General features: G+C 39.5%; 1 protein-coding gene across 3 annotated transcripts in view; it reads right to left on the minus strand.

Annotated features, from left to right (window-relative positions):
* The window catches only part of LOC132267347 (glycerophosphodiester phosphodiesterase GDPDL7-like), a 38033-nt gene extending 24636 nt beyond the window's left edge, over window positions 1-13397 (minus strand). Inside the window, exons 1-3 of one of the 3 annotated variants that reach the window (XM_059768505.1) lie at window positions 13234-13397; window positions 12902-13143; window positions 11881-12091 (exon numbers count right to left, since the gene is read on the minus strand). In XM_059768505.1, the coding sequence (XP_059624488.1) occupies window positions 11881-12064 (184 nt within the window). In that variant the 5' untranslated portion in view covers window positions 12065-12091; window positions 12902-13143; window positions 13234-13397. Of the gene's footprint in view, window positions 1-11880; window positions 12092-12387; window positions 12770-12901 lie in introns of those variants that run through there. The other 2 variants (XM_059768504.1, XM_059768506.1) reach the window with 2 other exon arrangements.
* Between the last annotated feature and the right edge of the window lie 3522 nt (window positions 13398-16919).

Genomic DNA, 16919 nt, shown 5'->3' on the forward strand with positions numbered 1-16919 from the left:
AAACAGTTAATTTACCAACACGCCAATGGCCTACCGGTACCAGACCCCTACTTCCCAAAGGGAGGTCAGGGGTTCAAGCCTCAGTGGAGGCATGTGTGTGTGAGTACCAACTAAGAAAAAAAAAAACAAACAAACAAACAAACAGTTAATTTAACCACTAAGTTGATACCCTGAAACAGTGGAGGCGTACACCCCCCCTTTTTTTTTTTATATATATATATTCATTTCACATCTATTATTTTATTAAAATTTCAATGATGCTCCCACAAATTATTTGCTAAAATTCCCATATATAAACTCGCTCCCACTAAGTTTTGCGTCTTCAAACTCACCCGCTCACTCTCAAAATTTTACTTCCTAGGCCTCTACTTAGCGGTAACCGTAGCCCATCAACGTCTCTCTCACTCTCTCTCACTCCCATGAATATCTTAAGGGTCTATTAAGTTAGATGGAATTTGATGATGGAAACTAAAAGTGAAGTGAAGCGAAGGGAAATGAAATTAAGTTTCCAGCATGCATTTATTTGATTAGAATGAAATTTTGTCAAGAAAGTTGTGGAAAAATATTATTTAATTAGTTTGGATAGTATGAAAGTAGAAAGAAAATGATTGCACTTATCAAAACCCCTAATGATTTCAAATATAAAAAATAAATAAATAAATTTGTTAGATGAGTCCTCTTCATACCCAATTGTCTATTTCCATTTTTAACAACAAATACGGAGTAGTAAAATAAAGAATTATTAAAAATAATAATATTTTAGTGAGCAACCAAAGCATAAGTAACCAAACACCACCCCTTCCCAAACATTAATACATTTTAATCCACACTTAAACAAATCCAAACTTAGAGGGAAGTCCCATAAACACAACCACTGTGAATATTTGTTTGCCCCCAAACACACATAGACTCCCACGTAAACATGCAATAGTGTAACGACCCACTCCACCATATGGTATGATATTATCTGCTTTGGGCCCGAGCTCGCACAGTTTTGCTCTTGAGTTTTACCCCAAGAGGCCTCGTACCAATTGGAGGAGTGTACAAATCCCCCATATATAGTACTTCTCCTTTCCACACCCAGGCAATGTGGGATTGTGCACCTATAACTCACCCTGCACTGCCTATTGCACCCTCCCACGACACACCCGCCCACATACGTCAGCACAATAATCCTACATTTATAGCACTTCCCCTTTCCACACCCAGGCAATGTGGGATTGTGCACCTGTAACTCGCCCAGTGTGATAGCCTTCCAGTACCTCTTGCATCCGTCACCACAATCACCCCCCTTGAGGCCTAACATCCCGTCGGCCACACTTCGTGCTGAGTCAGGCTCTAATACCATTTGTAACGACTCACTTCACCACATGGTATGATATTATCTGTGCGGACCCGGGCGAAAGCGGACAATATCATACCATATGCTGGAGTGGGTCGTTACAAATTTTTATTTTTATTTTTATTTTTATTTTTATAAGTAAATAATGTATAAAAGAGCTTTCAAAAGGAGAACGCATCCTAAAAGAGCTACAAAAGAACAAAGGGCCTCTAAACCTTCAAAGAACCCAAAAAATCAACAAACTCCTCTATGGATTTACAATTTCTCCCACTAACCCAACAAAAAAGGGTGCTAATAATGGAGAATTTCAAAGACCCAATAGTATTTTCCTTTCCTTCAAAAGATCTCCTATTTCTTTCAAGCCAAATGCACCACCAAACACATAAAGGTGTAACTTTCCAAAAATCCCTAACTCCCCCACTGTACAGCCTTTCCAAGCCTCAATAAAGCATTTGGGAGACCTCAGCATAACCCACTGATACCCGAATAATCCCAGCATCAACATCCAACAATCCCATGCCACTAGGCAATGCAAAAGAAGATGATTAACTGTTTCCTCATCGTTCTTACACATAAAGCACCAGTTAAACACAATTTGATTCCTTCTCCTTAGGTTGTCTTGAGTCATAATCTTCCCTAAGATGGATGTCCATGCAAAAAACACCACTTTGAGCGGAGCCTTAGAATGCCAAATAGCCCTCCACGGAAAGGGAGGAATTGGAGTATCCGAAAGACACCTATAAAGAGATCTAACATTAAAGCGCCCCTAACAAGAAGGAAGCCACACCTAAGGGTCGGAAACATACCCCTAATTTCTTGTCGATACAGGAGCTCTAAAAAACCACACACACCCTCAATTCCAAAATCCTGAAAAATGCGTCAAAAATCGAACATCCCAAACTATTCTGCCACTATCAAGGAAATAGCAGTCAACCACCATAGCTTGACGATTAAGCAATCCGAAAAAGTCTACGAAAAGAGTGGGCAAGAGAACGATCACCACACCAAATGTCCTCCCAGAAGCGGATTCCCCTTCTGTCCCAAACATGAAACCTGATATGTTGTGAGAATCCATCCTAACCCTTCCGAATAAATTTCCATGCCTCCACTCCACTTGGAAGTCTTATCTCCGCAGAGCACCATCCCCCTCTCAATTCCCCATATTTGCTCAAAACCACCCTCCGCCATAATCTATGCCTCTCAATCCTAAATCTCCAAAGCCATTTCCCCAATAAGGCCCTATTAAACAGCACCAATCTTCTCATACCCAAACCCCCCATCTAGATTGGAGTGCAGACACACTCCCATCTAACCAAATGGAACTTGAACTCTTCCCCTAACCTCCCCATAGAAAATTCCATTGTAACCTCTCAATTCTCTTGGCCACACTAGAAGGAATTTGGAAGATGGATAGTAAATAAGTAGGAAGACTCGAGAGGGTGCATTTCATCAAAGTGATCCTCCCACCTTTAGATAAATACTGCTTCTTCCAGCCAACCAGCCTCTTCTCAAATCTCTCAACCACTGAGTCCCAGTTACCCACTCTCCTGGATGCAACCCCAAAAAGCAGTCCCAGATAGCTAATGGGAAAGGAACCAATGCTGCAACCAAAAGTATCGGCTAAAATTGAGATCTAAAGAACATCCCTAACCGGCACCAAAACACTTTTCCCCACATTCACCGTTAAACCCAAGACAACTTGAAACTAGATCAAAATGCATCTCAAGAATCTCATCTGGAAATCATTAGCATCGCAAAAAACCAAGGTATCATCAGCAAACATCAAATGTGAGATCTCCAACTGGCTAACGACATCTCTTCCCACCCTAAAGCCTCTCAAAAAAACCCAGATCCACAGCCCTACCATCATTGTACTGAGACCTCCATCACAATCAGGAAAAGAAAGGGGGACAACGGATCCCCTTGTCTCAACCCCCTCGAACTGCCACAAAAACCTGTTGGAGCACCATTAAGGAGGACCGAAAATCTAGCACTGGAAATGCAGAACTCAATCCATTTCCTCCATCTCTTCCCAAAACCCATTCTCTTAAGAAGAGAAAGAAGAAAGCTCCAGCTGAGGTGATCATAAGCCTTCTCAATGTCTAGCTTGCATAAGACCCTAGAACCCCACTACACAACCTAGAATCAACACATTCGCCAGCAATAAGAACTAATCCAAAATCTGACACCCCCCAACAAAAGCATTTTGGGAGTCCGAAATGATCTAATCCAACACCTCCCTCATTCTCAAAGCCAAAACCTTAGCAATTAATTTGTAGATGCATCCCACCAAACTAATGGGTCTAAAGTCCTTCACATCCGTCACTCCCCCCTTCTTAGGAATAAAAGCAATAAACGTTGAATTCAGGCTCTTCTCGAAACGGCCCTGAGAATGAAAAGCATGGAAAGTGTTCATCACCTCTCCCCTAACCACCTCCCAACTTTCAAGAAGAAACCTCATAGAGAAACCATCAAGGGTCCTGGGGCTTTATCCCCATTACAACTCTTCAACACCTTCACGACTTCTTCTTCAGAAAAGGGCCTTTCTAACCCCTCACTCTCTGATCCGGAGATCGCATCAAACTGAAGCCCTCCAAGGGAAGGACACCAATTCGAGGTTTCAGTGAACAAATTCTGATAAAAAAGAGGCAACCCCCTTACAAATATCCTCTTCCTTAGACAATAACTCACCATCCACCACAATCCTTCCAATATGATTGCCCCTTCTATGGGCATTTGCAAGCCGATGGAAAATTTTCGTGTTTCTATCCCCTTCCTTCAGCCACAAAGCACGAGATTTTTGCTTCCACGAAATCTCCTCCTGAAAAGCAATCTCAACAATCTCCGCTTGACACTCACTCCTCCTTCGCCTCAAAACCTCCTCAAGAGAACCCAACCCCTCCCTCCGATCAATATAAGCAATCTCTAAAAGAGCACGATTCTTCCTCCATTCCAAATTACCAAAGACATCCCTGTTCCATAACTTGATATCATCCTTAAGGAACCTCAACTTACAGGTAAGGGAGAAACTCAGGGACCCATCCACAACATAAACTCCGCACCAAGACTGAACCATCTCCAAGAATCCCTCCGCCCTAAGCCACATATTCTCAAATTTGAAAGGCAAACTCCTTTTCCTCATCCCACCATAGTCTAACACCAAAGGAATATGATCAGACATAGGACGGGCCATGGACAACATCCGGAAACTTCTCCTCCCAACCCCCGACACAAGGAATCTATCCAAGCGAGAGAGAGTGGGGACCTCTCTACCACTGGACCACGTAAAGGAAGCTCCCTCCAAAGGTAGATCAATCAATTGACAATCATCAATGAACTTAGAGAACTGCTCCATTGCCAGAGTCCACCTACCCCCCCGAAGATCTTTCCATAGGAGAATGGATGATATTGAAGTCCCCTCCTGCACACCAAGGAAAAGGCCACCTATCTTGAACAAAAAGAAGTTCCTCCCACAACTGGTGGTGAACATCATCGTCATTTGGCCCATAAACAGCCGAAAAGATCCAATGAAAGCCATCCTCCTCCATAGAGAAGGCACAAGACACAGAGAAAACACCAACCAATACATCTAGCTTGGAGACCACCTTTTGTCCCACATAACAATAATACCTCCTTCAGCACTGGAAGCATCCAAAGCAACCCAATCCACAAATCTTCCTCCGTTAAGGCTCCTGATGTCCTTATCCGACACTGACGAAAGTTTCATTTCCTGCAAACACACCACATGTGCACCCCACTTGCGTATCCCTAACTTCACCACCTTCCTTTTCTCCAGATCATTTAGACCTCGGACATTCCAAGATAAAATGCGGAACTTCATAAGGAAATAATATTATTCTCTTTCCCTCTCCTCCTCCCTCTCCCCCTCTCCCTCAATCCTCCATTTTTCCCATCATAATTATCATAGGAAATAAGACCCCTCATCTCCCTCCCCCTTTTTTCTGCAGGAGTCCTCGTACTTCTTACCTTTTGGTTCGAATCAATATCGTTAAACATGCTCACTGCCTGATTATGCCTGCCACCATAGAAAACCCCAACAAGATTTCCCACACAACCAGCATTCTCCCTCACCCATTCCTCTCTTTCAACCTCAGCAGTACCATCCACCCCTCCCCCAACATCGGCTCCCTCACCCCTCTCCCCCTCTGGACCCATCATGCCAATGGAAGAAGTTGTTCATCAACCGGAGTCCCACTGCTCACCCAAGGAACAATCCCCAAATCCTTGCCCCTTGTGGACACCGAAAGCCTATCCCATTCATCCTCTGAAGCAGACGACAAACTAACAGCCCTCGGGGTCCCAAAAACCCCTTCGGAATCAATCTCCCTGTCCTCGTCCCTGTCCATCCCCAGCTTCAGAAAGCAATTCAGCCCCTTCAGAGCCTTATGGAGCCACAGTTCCTTCACCAAAACAGCTGCAGATTCATTGCTCAATCGAAGTTGAACATCTCGACCCACATGAACAGTGACCCCATCACAAGCCTCCCCATTGGAAACCAACTCATCACAAACATTCTCAGCCATTTCAGAGCACCCAAAAGTATCAACCGCTTTTCTATCTGCCAAAAACACCACTTTACAAATAGCCATGGAGGCCCCAAACACACACTTTCCACGTAGACTATTAAGAGCCATAGACTCCGCCAAACCCATTTCGTCAAACCCTCATTTACTAGTCCAAAAAAAAAAAAAAAAAAAAAAACCCGACAAACCCAGCATTACCCCTAACCCTAATTTTCACAAACCTATAATCAATTTTGTATAGACATATAAATATATAAACAATTGAATTACTATTCCATGATAATAAAAACTGAGCAATTTACAGTTCAGTAAACTGTGAGAAACAACTGATATGGATGTAATGGGAAACTAAAATATAAATGCACAACTTTTGCAGGAAAGAAAAATTTTCATGTGTTTTATATACAGGAAACATTTTGAGTAAAATCAACCACTAGCAGGATCCTAGTTTCCCAAAAAATTTCATTTCCACACCAGACTTCAAATTTTAATTTTTTTTTTCCTTTTTCTTTTCCTTTTCTGCTACCTCTACCTAATCAAATGGAGCATAATTTTTTTTTATTTTGACAAGTCAAATGGAGCCTAATTGTTGGCAACACAACCCTCGTTCTCTTTTATTTTATTTCATTTTTAAATTTCTCCCAAATATATTTTATTGTATTTCCTTTAAGAGTTTTCAATTTGAATTTGTTATAAGTAGATAAGATGAACATTGGAAACTATGTGGGTTCCCCAAAGAAGGATTGAGGTTTATCAGTTCATGAGTTTGGGGATTTTTTTTTTTGCTATTTTGGGAATTTTCACGGGTTTGGGAAATTGAGGTTCCTATGAGTTTCTCTTGGTTCTGTAATTCATGTTTTTTTTCTTTTTTTCATGTAATTTTCATGGTTTTAGGGATGTTGACTATTTATTGTAGTGTTCTGGTTCATATTATGGGGCTGTTGGAGTTGCCTTTTTAAAGGACATGCATGTATTTGGCTTTTCTTTCTTCCTTCCTCCTTTTTTAAAAAAAATTTATATAAATATGTATTTTATGAAAGAATATTGAGAAGTTATCATTTTTGTTTGTTATGGTAGTTAAAAAAAATTATCTTATGGTAGTTCAAGATCGCCTCCCTCAAATAATTTTCTGGGTCCATCACTGATTACCTTTGCTGTACAAAGATCATGAATGCATCAGCAAAAAATGGTTAAATGTTTTTTCACACACTGAGGAATGGCATCAATTTTACAGTTACTTGTGCAACCTCCCATGCAATATAACAATGCACTTCATATGGGTGATCTGCAGATTCGCAAAGTCTCGGCGTAGTTTATGTGCCTCAGTCATTTCTTTCAATTTTATGTTATTTTATTTTATTTTATATCTTAGTTATTTGTGATGATTGCATTACCTCAGATAGTTTAAATTGTGTCAAGATGCTAATTGTATTGGGTAAAAAGCGGCTGTAATTCTTGTGAGATGTAGTTTTGTAAGGGAATGGATGGGTTTCTGAAGGAATATTAATCCGTTCTTTACATAACAAAAAATTAAAAATAAAATAAAAAAAGAGACATCAAAAAGACTGAAAAATTGATTACCAATTAATGGTGATAGAACAGTAGTTATGAAAGTCAGCAATTAAACAACTTTGAATTTACAAAGTTCAGCAAAGAGAATACTGATTTTTTATTGATGAATGATGATAATTTTGCTCAATAACAAAAATACTATTTATCTGGGATGGGAACCTAAACATAACCCAACTTGTCACTAACTCTAAAAACTGAAGAAATAATAGGGGATACTTTTTTTTTTGATAAATAAGCAAATTCATTCAAAAGGGGAACTTGTCCCACAGACAACAAAGGGAGCCTAAGGTCCCAAAGAAGAAATAAAATCAGTCATCTCCTCCGGTGAGGAGCAATACCTACCCATACCCCAAAAACATAAAGATGAAATAAAAGTTGACTTAAGAACAGCAATCGATGATTCATGTCCTTCAAAGGATCTATTATTCCGCTCCCTCCACAAACACCACCATAAACACAAGGGTGCCATCCTCCAAATCCCACGAGCATGACCTCCCACATAGCACCCTCTCCAAGCCTCCATCAAACCTCTCGTAGATCGAGGCATAACCCACGAAACCCCAAACATTCCTAGCAAAAGACACCAACAATCCAAAGCCAATGGACAATGCTACAGAAGATGATCCACCGATTCCCCATTGCACTTGCACATACAACACCAATTAACTGTGATTTGTCTTCACCGCCTCAAATTATCAAGCGTCAAAATCTTGCCTCACACCACTGTCCAAGTAAAGAACGCCACTTTAAGTGGCAGCTTAGATCTCCACACTAATTTCCACGGAAACATAATCCCTGTAGTATCTGATAAGCATCGGAAATATGATCTCACTTCAAACATTCCCCAAAAAGAAGGCACCCAAACAAGCGAATCTCTCTCCCTGCCACGGATCTCATGCCGATACAACCGATCTAGCAATCCACAAATGTCCTCCAACTCCCAATCCTGAAACGCTCGCACAAACCGCACATCCCGAGTAACCCTCCCGCTATCAAGCCAATAGCAGTTAGCAACCGAAACATGCCTATTAACAACAATTCTAACCAATCTGGGAAATGCACAAGCAAGAGTACAATCACCACACCAAATATCCTCCCAAAACTGCACATCCCTACCCTCCTAAACTCTGAATCTGATGTGTTTTGAAAACTCATTCCAACCTTTCCTAATGAATTTCCAAACTCTGACACCAACAGGAATCCTCACCAAACACAAACACCATCCCCCCGTTTCTTCCCCAAACCGGCACAAAATAACCCTCCTCCACAACCTATGACGTTCCACTCCGAATCTCCACAACCTAGGAAGCACGGACACTCCAAAATGGGCGAAGAATCCGTGTCCGACACGTGTCAGACACGGACACGCGTCGGACACGCCCCGACAAGTGTCGGACACGCCAAAAAAAGTGTCTGGAATTTTTTTATTTTTTTTAATTTTCGGACACGGCTCGAACACGACTCAGACAGCTCGGACACGGCTCGGACACAGCTTGGACACAGCACGGACACGGCTCAGACAGATCGGACACGGCTCAGACACGGCTCGAACACACTTTTCTGGATTTTTTTTTTTTTTTTTTTTAATTTTTAATGCTGATATGTTAATTTTTTTTTTTTTTTTTTTAAATTTTTAATGCTAATATGTTCTATTTTTTGTTTTGTACTATCCTAAAGATGCTGATATATATATATACTAACCTAAAGATGCCACAATTCGCCGTGTCCGTGTCCTAAAGATGCTGATATATATATATACTAACATATCAGTGATATATATATATATTCCAACCTAAACATATCAGTGTTTTTTTTTAAAATTATTAATGCTGATATATATATATATATATATATATATATATATATACTATTCGCCGTGTCCGAGTCCTAATTTTTTTGGATTTGCCGTGTCGTGTCCGTGTCCCGTATCCGTGTCCGTGCTTCTTAGTCCACAACCACTTGCCAAGAAGAGCATTGTTAAATGGCACCAACCTCCTTATCCCTAAACCTCCGGCCTGAATTGGCCGACATTTCTGCTCCCACCGAATAAGATGATATTTAAATTCTCCTTGAAGCCCAACTGGTATCCGGAAGAGGGATAAAAAATAAGTAGGAAGACTTGATAGCATGCTTTTCAAAAGAGTGACCTTCCCCCCTTTCGATAAATACTGCTTCTTCCACTCTGCAAGTCTCCTCTGAACCCTCTAAATCACTGGATCCCAAACACCCACATTCCTTGAAGAAACACCGAAAGGTAACCCCAAATATGTAATCGGAAAGCTACTGATTCCACATCCAAGCACAGAAGCTAACTCACCAATATTCTGCACCTCCACTACTGGAATCAAGACACTCTTCCCTACATTCACTTTCAATCCTGACACCGCCTGAAAACAACTCAGCACCGATCTCAGATACCTCATCTGGGAAAAATCAGCCTCACAAAACACCGACGTGTCATCCGCAAACAATAAGTGGGATATCTCTTCGTGAGGGTCCCGCCGAAACCCATCTTCAAATGGACCTTTCCACCCTCCATATGATGAAACATCACCCCCACCCACCCTGAACCCCTTAATAAAACCCAACTCCACCGCTCTCCCCATCAACCTACTAAGAGCCTCCATAACAATAATGAACAAGAAAGGAGACAAAAGATCCCCCTAGCGCAAGCCTCGCGAGCTACCAAAGAACCAGGTCGGAGACCCATTAACCATCACCGAAAATCTGGCTGAAGATAAACAAGCCTCAATCCAACACCTCCATTTATCCCCAAAACCCATTATATCCATCAAATACAACAAGAACTTCCAATTCACATGATCATAAGCTTTCTCAACGTCAAGCTTACACAGAACCCCTGGGAGACCACTCCTCAACCGTCCACACATTCAATAGCAATAAGAGCTGAATCAAGAATCTAACGCCCACCTATAAAAGCGTTCTAAGATTCCGAAATGATATCATCCAGAACAACCCTCAACCTTAATGTTAGAACTTTAGCTATTAATTTATAAATGCAACCCAGCAACTAATAGGTCTAAAGTCCTTTACATTTGAAGCTCCCCCCTTCTTAGGAATAAGTGTAATAAACGATGCATTCAAAGAGTTCTCAAACCTCCCCTAAATATGGAAGGCATGAAACGTAGCCATCACCTCTCCCCTAACCACCACCCAACTCTCCAATAGAAAGCTCATAGTAAAACCATTTCAGCACTTCCTCTTCAGAAAACGGAATCTCCAAACCATCTCTATTAATTTCATAAATAGCGTCGAAATGCAGACCATCAAATCGGGGTCTCCATAAATAAGGCTCCGTAAACAAACCCTGATAAAAAGAGACAATCCCCCTACATACATCCTCCCCCCAAAGCAGAACCTCCCCATCAATAGTAATCCTCCCAATGTGATTGCCTCTCCTATGAGCATTAGCAAGCTGATGAAAAAACTTAGTATTCTTATCACCTTCTTTAAGCCATATGGCTCTAGATTTCTGCCTCCAAGAGATTTTTTCCACCACTGCTATCGCAGCAATCTCCTTCTGGCACACATACCTCCTACTTTTCTGACCCTCATCAATACCACCCACACCTTCCCGCCTATCAATCTCAGCAATCTCCGCAAAAGCCCTATTCTTCCTCCACTCCAAATTCCTAAACACCTCCTTATTCCACCTTTTAATCTCATGTTTCAACCCCTTAAGCTTTTTTGCAAAAATAAAGCTCGGATTACCATCCACCCTGATAGCCTCCCACCAAGTCCTCACAAATCCCTAAAAATCCTCAGCTCGTAACCACATATTTTCAAAGCGAAAAGGAGTACTCCTCGTTCTCAATCCACCACAGTCTAACACCACAGGGATATGATCAGAAGTCGGATACAATCCTAATATCAGAAGTCGGATACAATCCTAATATCAGAAGTCGGATATGAAATAATAGGGAATACAATCCTAATAACTCTAAAAACTGTGAAATTAAGTTAACAAAGAAATATTATAACAATCCGAGTTTGTTCCAAACTCCAACAAAAATCCATAAAAAATCAGTGTTCTTCTAGTAGCATTGGGAAACGCAGATATGGGACCCAAAATGATGAATTTTGAGTTTCAAAAAGGGCATATGTCACGAGCAGATCTAGTGGGCTTTGATCACGAGGTCGATTCCAATCTGGAATGGATCTCTGAAAGTTGAAATGGGCTTTGTCGGAACTACACCGGAAATTGTGCCAGCCTAGCTCTAGCTAATCTTATTCCCATATCTCTTCCTACTGTGCCCAAGGAAAATTCCACTTTTTGGCTTCCTTCTAATTCTAAAGTTTTCATTCTCTAAAAATTTCAAATTAGAGAGAAATGAAAGTAAATGGATAATTTCTTGCAGTTAAGTTAATTAAGATAGCAAGAAATTAATACACATTACTTACCATCAAGAGTCATCCATTTTGAAGGCTTGTGGGGATCTTTCTCTGCTGTAGATGAGGGCTTGGGGGGATGTTGCTCTGCTTTCTCTGCTGCTATAGGTGAGAGCTTTTGGGTACGTTTCTCTGCTTTCTCAGCTGCTATAGTTGAATGGATCAACAAGAGAACAAAAACCAACCGCGTAATCATTTTCGGATGATACTGTCAAACGTTTTTCTGAAGAAAAAAAAAAAAAACAACAATTATAACAGGTTAGATGAGTCATCTAATAAGAGGAAAAAGTAATTAACTCTTATATCCAAACTTGTTAGATTCCTTGGATTTGAAACAGCCTATGTTCACTATCAAAATTATAAACATTTAGAATTATTAAATGAACCTTGGTTTTACAAAAAAATTTAAAAACAAAAATATATATATTTTGATGGGATGGACGGGATTGAACGATATAACAACAAACATTGAGACTAAAACATAAATGATATTAAAAGAGGCAAATTAATTAAACTTACTTGAATAATGTTTGCACGGATCACATTCATTCCCCTTCAAGTTTCCTAGGGAAAAAAAAATTGAAGAAACTCTGGGGGAATGAAATGGTGAACAAGATGAAGATGGAAAATGGAAGTAATCTTTATGATTATTTGTAAGTTAGTTACATTAAATAGTTGGCAAGTCAGAATTTTCTTAAAATAGACTAACGGTTTCTTTTATTGGCTGTATTTGCTGTTATATAAGCTCTTTTCCTAATACGTCGTCGTTAATGTGTTGGAATGGCCAGCTGGCTTGTAAGTTGTAACCCAAACGTATGTATATGTTCTCGGTGCATTGAAAAGCTTCATAAGTTGAGAGTTATGAAGTCTGTGCTTTATCCGAACAACATAGATAGCAACAACTGGTGTGGATATTGTCTGCTTCAAATCAACGATCTTTTTTATAAATAAAATAATAATAAAAATAAAAAGTTTACATAGTTAAAAACTGTCCACAAATGTCAAGAACTAAGCAATGTGGCGCTAACAATACCTAGAGTGCTGTGGCTTCCATCTCAACCTGATCTCCATCCCCAGGCACAAATTCATGCTCAAGCGAATCTCCAAACTTTGCAATCTGATACGTTGTTAGATGGATTTGAAAGTAGTGGATTTTACACAGCCTCCACCATACCATCATGGAATGCCCTAATTCAATGGGCATCCCACCATTGGAAACCAACCGTCAACTCCATCAACAAAATGGCACCTTCTGCGTGCACCAATTTACCACATCTGGCAAGAAAGAAATGCAAGGATATTCAGCGGTACCAAATCGATCGCATCAAAATTTAACACTCAGAAAATCCAAGAAGCAAATTTTACCAGACTAAAAAGCGACTAAATAGAGGAGGGACTCGGAAAGCTCGTCTACAGTGGAATATGCGTCCTACTTTCCTCCACCCTCCCATGAATTGAATTGAATCTCTCCGGACTCAGAAATTTATGTTAGGGGAGCAACCTATGTTATGGGGCACTAATAAATTTTTTCTGTAATTTCAATGGGATAATTTTAAGGTGTTATAGATATTTAATACAAAAAGAATAAAATAATAGGTATCAACAACACATGTAAAGTACAGTGACACCGGTAAAGTTTGCTAAAACCACACTAAAAAATTTATTTATTTTGGGACAATGATACCCTAAAAGTTAATATATGTATCAAAGACACTCCAATGGTAATAAATTGATATTTTTACCCTTTAACTTTTATATTGACTAACTTAAATATTGAAATGACCTATATAACCTTATACCAATAACAATTTATTTACTTCTTTTCTCTCTATTTTCTCTTCCTCAACCCCCAACACTAACACACATTGTCACACATATGCCCACGTACTGTCACACAAATGATGCATTCATACTTATTTAAATAATAATACATCAATTACTTGATATTTTTTTCGGTTAATAAATCTAATTACTTTGATGTGTTCCTTGAGCAAAACCAAGTTTTAACTTTTGGGCATTTTATGTTTATTAAATTCTCCAAATAACTTGGTGGGTTGATTTGATGATGCAAGTTATTTTGAAATTTCCATTGTTTTTATAGATGTAATTTTTCTGACTTTGGTTTTAAATTTTTCAATGTTTATGTCCAATCCCTCCTATCTGTAGTGTTTGTCAAATTCTGTGAGACTTGAAAAATTATATCTACAAAATATGGATTTTAGTTGTTGGATGCATTAGGACATTTGTTATGATTTAGCCCTAGCAATATTTAAATACTCCACTTTCATTTTTTATGTATGTGTGACAGTATGTGTGTATATGTGTGACAGTGTGTGTTGGTGTTGGGGGCTGAGGAAGAGAAAATATAGAGAATGGAAGGAAAGAAATTGTTATAGATATGAGGTTAGAAAGGTCATTTCTATATTTAAATTAGTCAATATAAAAGTTAAAGGGTAAAAATGTCAATTTATTACTATTGGGGTGACTTTGGTAAATGTATCAAACTTCAAGAGGTGTCATTGTTCCAAAATAGGCAAATTTTTCTCTGAGTGTCCTTTTGACAAATCTCAGGGAGTGTTACTGTATTTTACCCTATATATATATATATATTAAGTGGCGCAATGCATAAGGTAGATCTGTGGTGCCTGCTCTCTCTCTCTCTCTTTGAAGCCAAGGAAAACTGGTTTCACTCAAAGTGGCCAACAAATTGCATATGGCAGGGTTGTTGTTTTCGGTATGGTTTAGGCCTCTTTCTTGCATGGGCTCCTACGGATAAAAATCCTCTCTTTTGTGACGGTACATCTGTTCGGGTCGGTGTGGATAACTTAGGATGCATTTTACGAAAATATTGTAATGCCGATAAGGAGAAAGTTATGATGCACATTAAGAAAATGTTGTGATACGAGGCTAACATCCCAATATTTTGGTAACATGTATGAGAAAGAAAGAGAGAAAAAATTTATTCCGGCCTCCCACTGACGAACCCGCCACCATCACCACCACCCACCACAACCAAGCCTAACACCACCATCGTGCTTCACAATCACCACTACCACTCCTATCACACCTCTTTCGCGGCCCAAAGAGTCAGTCGATGTCATCCTTTCCTTCACTTCCACCACCCACTACCATCACCACCACCATCACTGGCACTAACCATAACCAACCCCAACACCACCATCTTGTTTCACAATCACCACAAGAGTTCCCACCACACCCTTTCGTTGACCGGGGGGTCAGTCTTTGCCGCTATGTAAGGACTTGTTCCTTGTTCCTTTTTCCATTTTTCACTATTTTCTTTTTTCATCATTTTCGGGTTCGGTCAAGCGAGACCAAACCTGGTTAAATGTTCGAAATTTTTTTTCAACACTTTGCATTTATTGTTTTGAGGATATATAAGACCTATATATTTAATTAGGGATGTTTTAGACATCATATTTTATTTGGGCCCGTTCGCGTTATTATTTTTCAAATATTTTCTAATTTTTAGACATTTTCACAATTTTAACTTTTGTGAGTCCATGGGAGACTTTTGATGCTCTGTGTAAATATATATATATATATATGTATGTATATGTTAGGAGAGAAAGAGGGGATTCAACTTGGCAGCCGAGGTCCCCTCCCCCCTTTCCTTTTCCTTTTTCTTTTCTTTTCTTTTCCTTTATTTATTTATTTTGTGTTCTTGAGGTTTTTACCTGATTTCATCTAGCATATGTCAGATTTGCGAGTTGCCATAAAAGAGAGATATGACGGGAACACCATGGGGAGCAAAACCCTTGATTTTGTTTTTGATTCCGGGCATTTTGAATTTTTGAGGCCGATTTCGAGTTTAGATTCGGAGACGGCCATAGGAGGTGTTATACAATTATTAACTCTAGAGGGAGGGTGAATAGAGTCTATGGCAAACAATGATCAATTTTTGGTTTTAATAGATTTGCAAATTCTAATAAATAACTTATAACAATTATGCAATAATCAAGATATAGACATAATCAATTAAAGTACAATTGTAAAAGAGATAAGGGAAGAGAGATTGCAAACAATAACACGGCGATTTAGCGAGGTTCGGTAACTTCTACTACTCAGCTCATGATCCCTCTTGAAACTTTTCCAAACCCACTATGGCACCTCCTTACAGGTGGAAGGGCAAACCGGTACAAGAAGCACAACGCTTCTACTTCTTCTTGCTAAGAGAACAATCCTCTCTTAGACTTCTGCAGGATCACACCAATTATTAGGTCACGCCAACCTTTACGATAGATTGTAGATAGAATTTTGTTGCACAAGAATATATCTCTCAAAGATTGATATCTAAATCAAAGCTCAGAACTAGAGTATCAATGCATACAAATGAAGCTCAATACTCTATGAATGATATGTATGAGATGATGAGAAGATAAAGAACAAAAGCGGTTTGATACTAAAGAAGGTTTTTCTATTTCTTTCCAACGCATGCCCACAATGTACAAACATTGTGTATTTATAACCCCTTTGAAGAAGATAGCCGTATGATATGAATTCATTTTCTCAGATTTAAAATTTTAGTCCATTTGATCGATTACAAGTACCACCCGTGTGGTCACTTGGACTTATCTGATCAGTTAAATCAAATCTTAGATCTGCAAGTGATCGGATAGATGTTTCATCTGATCGACAACATGGGTCCATCTGATCGGATAGATTAATGAACTGTTTGATCACATGTATAACTTGTGATGATCAGCTATCTCATCGTTTTTGTCATATTCTGTGACGACCCTGGTTCTTTTAGGCCAGCGTGTCCTGTGATGAACCGAAGGTTGACCCGATAACGGATCCGATAAGCGAAAGCGAACACAGAAAACAAGACTCTAAGAAATCAAAGTGATCTTCCATGAGGTCGTGGAACTCAATGAAAACTGATGCGGAAGCAAAAGGTTAAAAATATGACAAATAAGCCCCTAGGGGCAAAATAGTTATTTTTAAAAAATGTGGATTTGGGTGCCACTGAGCACACCACTGGAAAGACAGCAAAACAAATCTAGACACAAGAATCACTTGATTCAGAGTCT

Source organism: Cornus florida, unplaced genomic scaffold, assembly GCF_030987335.1.
Source record: "Cornus florida cultivar Cherokee Brave unplaced genomic scaffold, ASM3098733v1 CherokeeBrave_3.0.0_Hap2_Chr07, whole genome shotgun sequence".
Taxonomy (NCBI): domain Eukaryota; kingdom Viridiplantae; phylum Streptophyta; class Magnoliopsida; order Cornales; family Cornaceae; genus Cornus; species Cornus florida.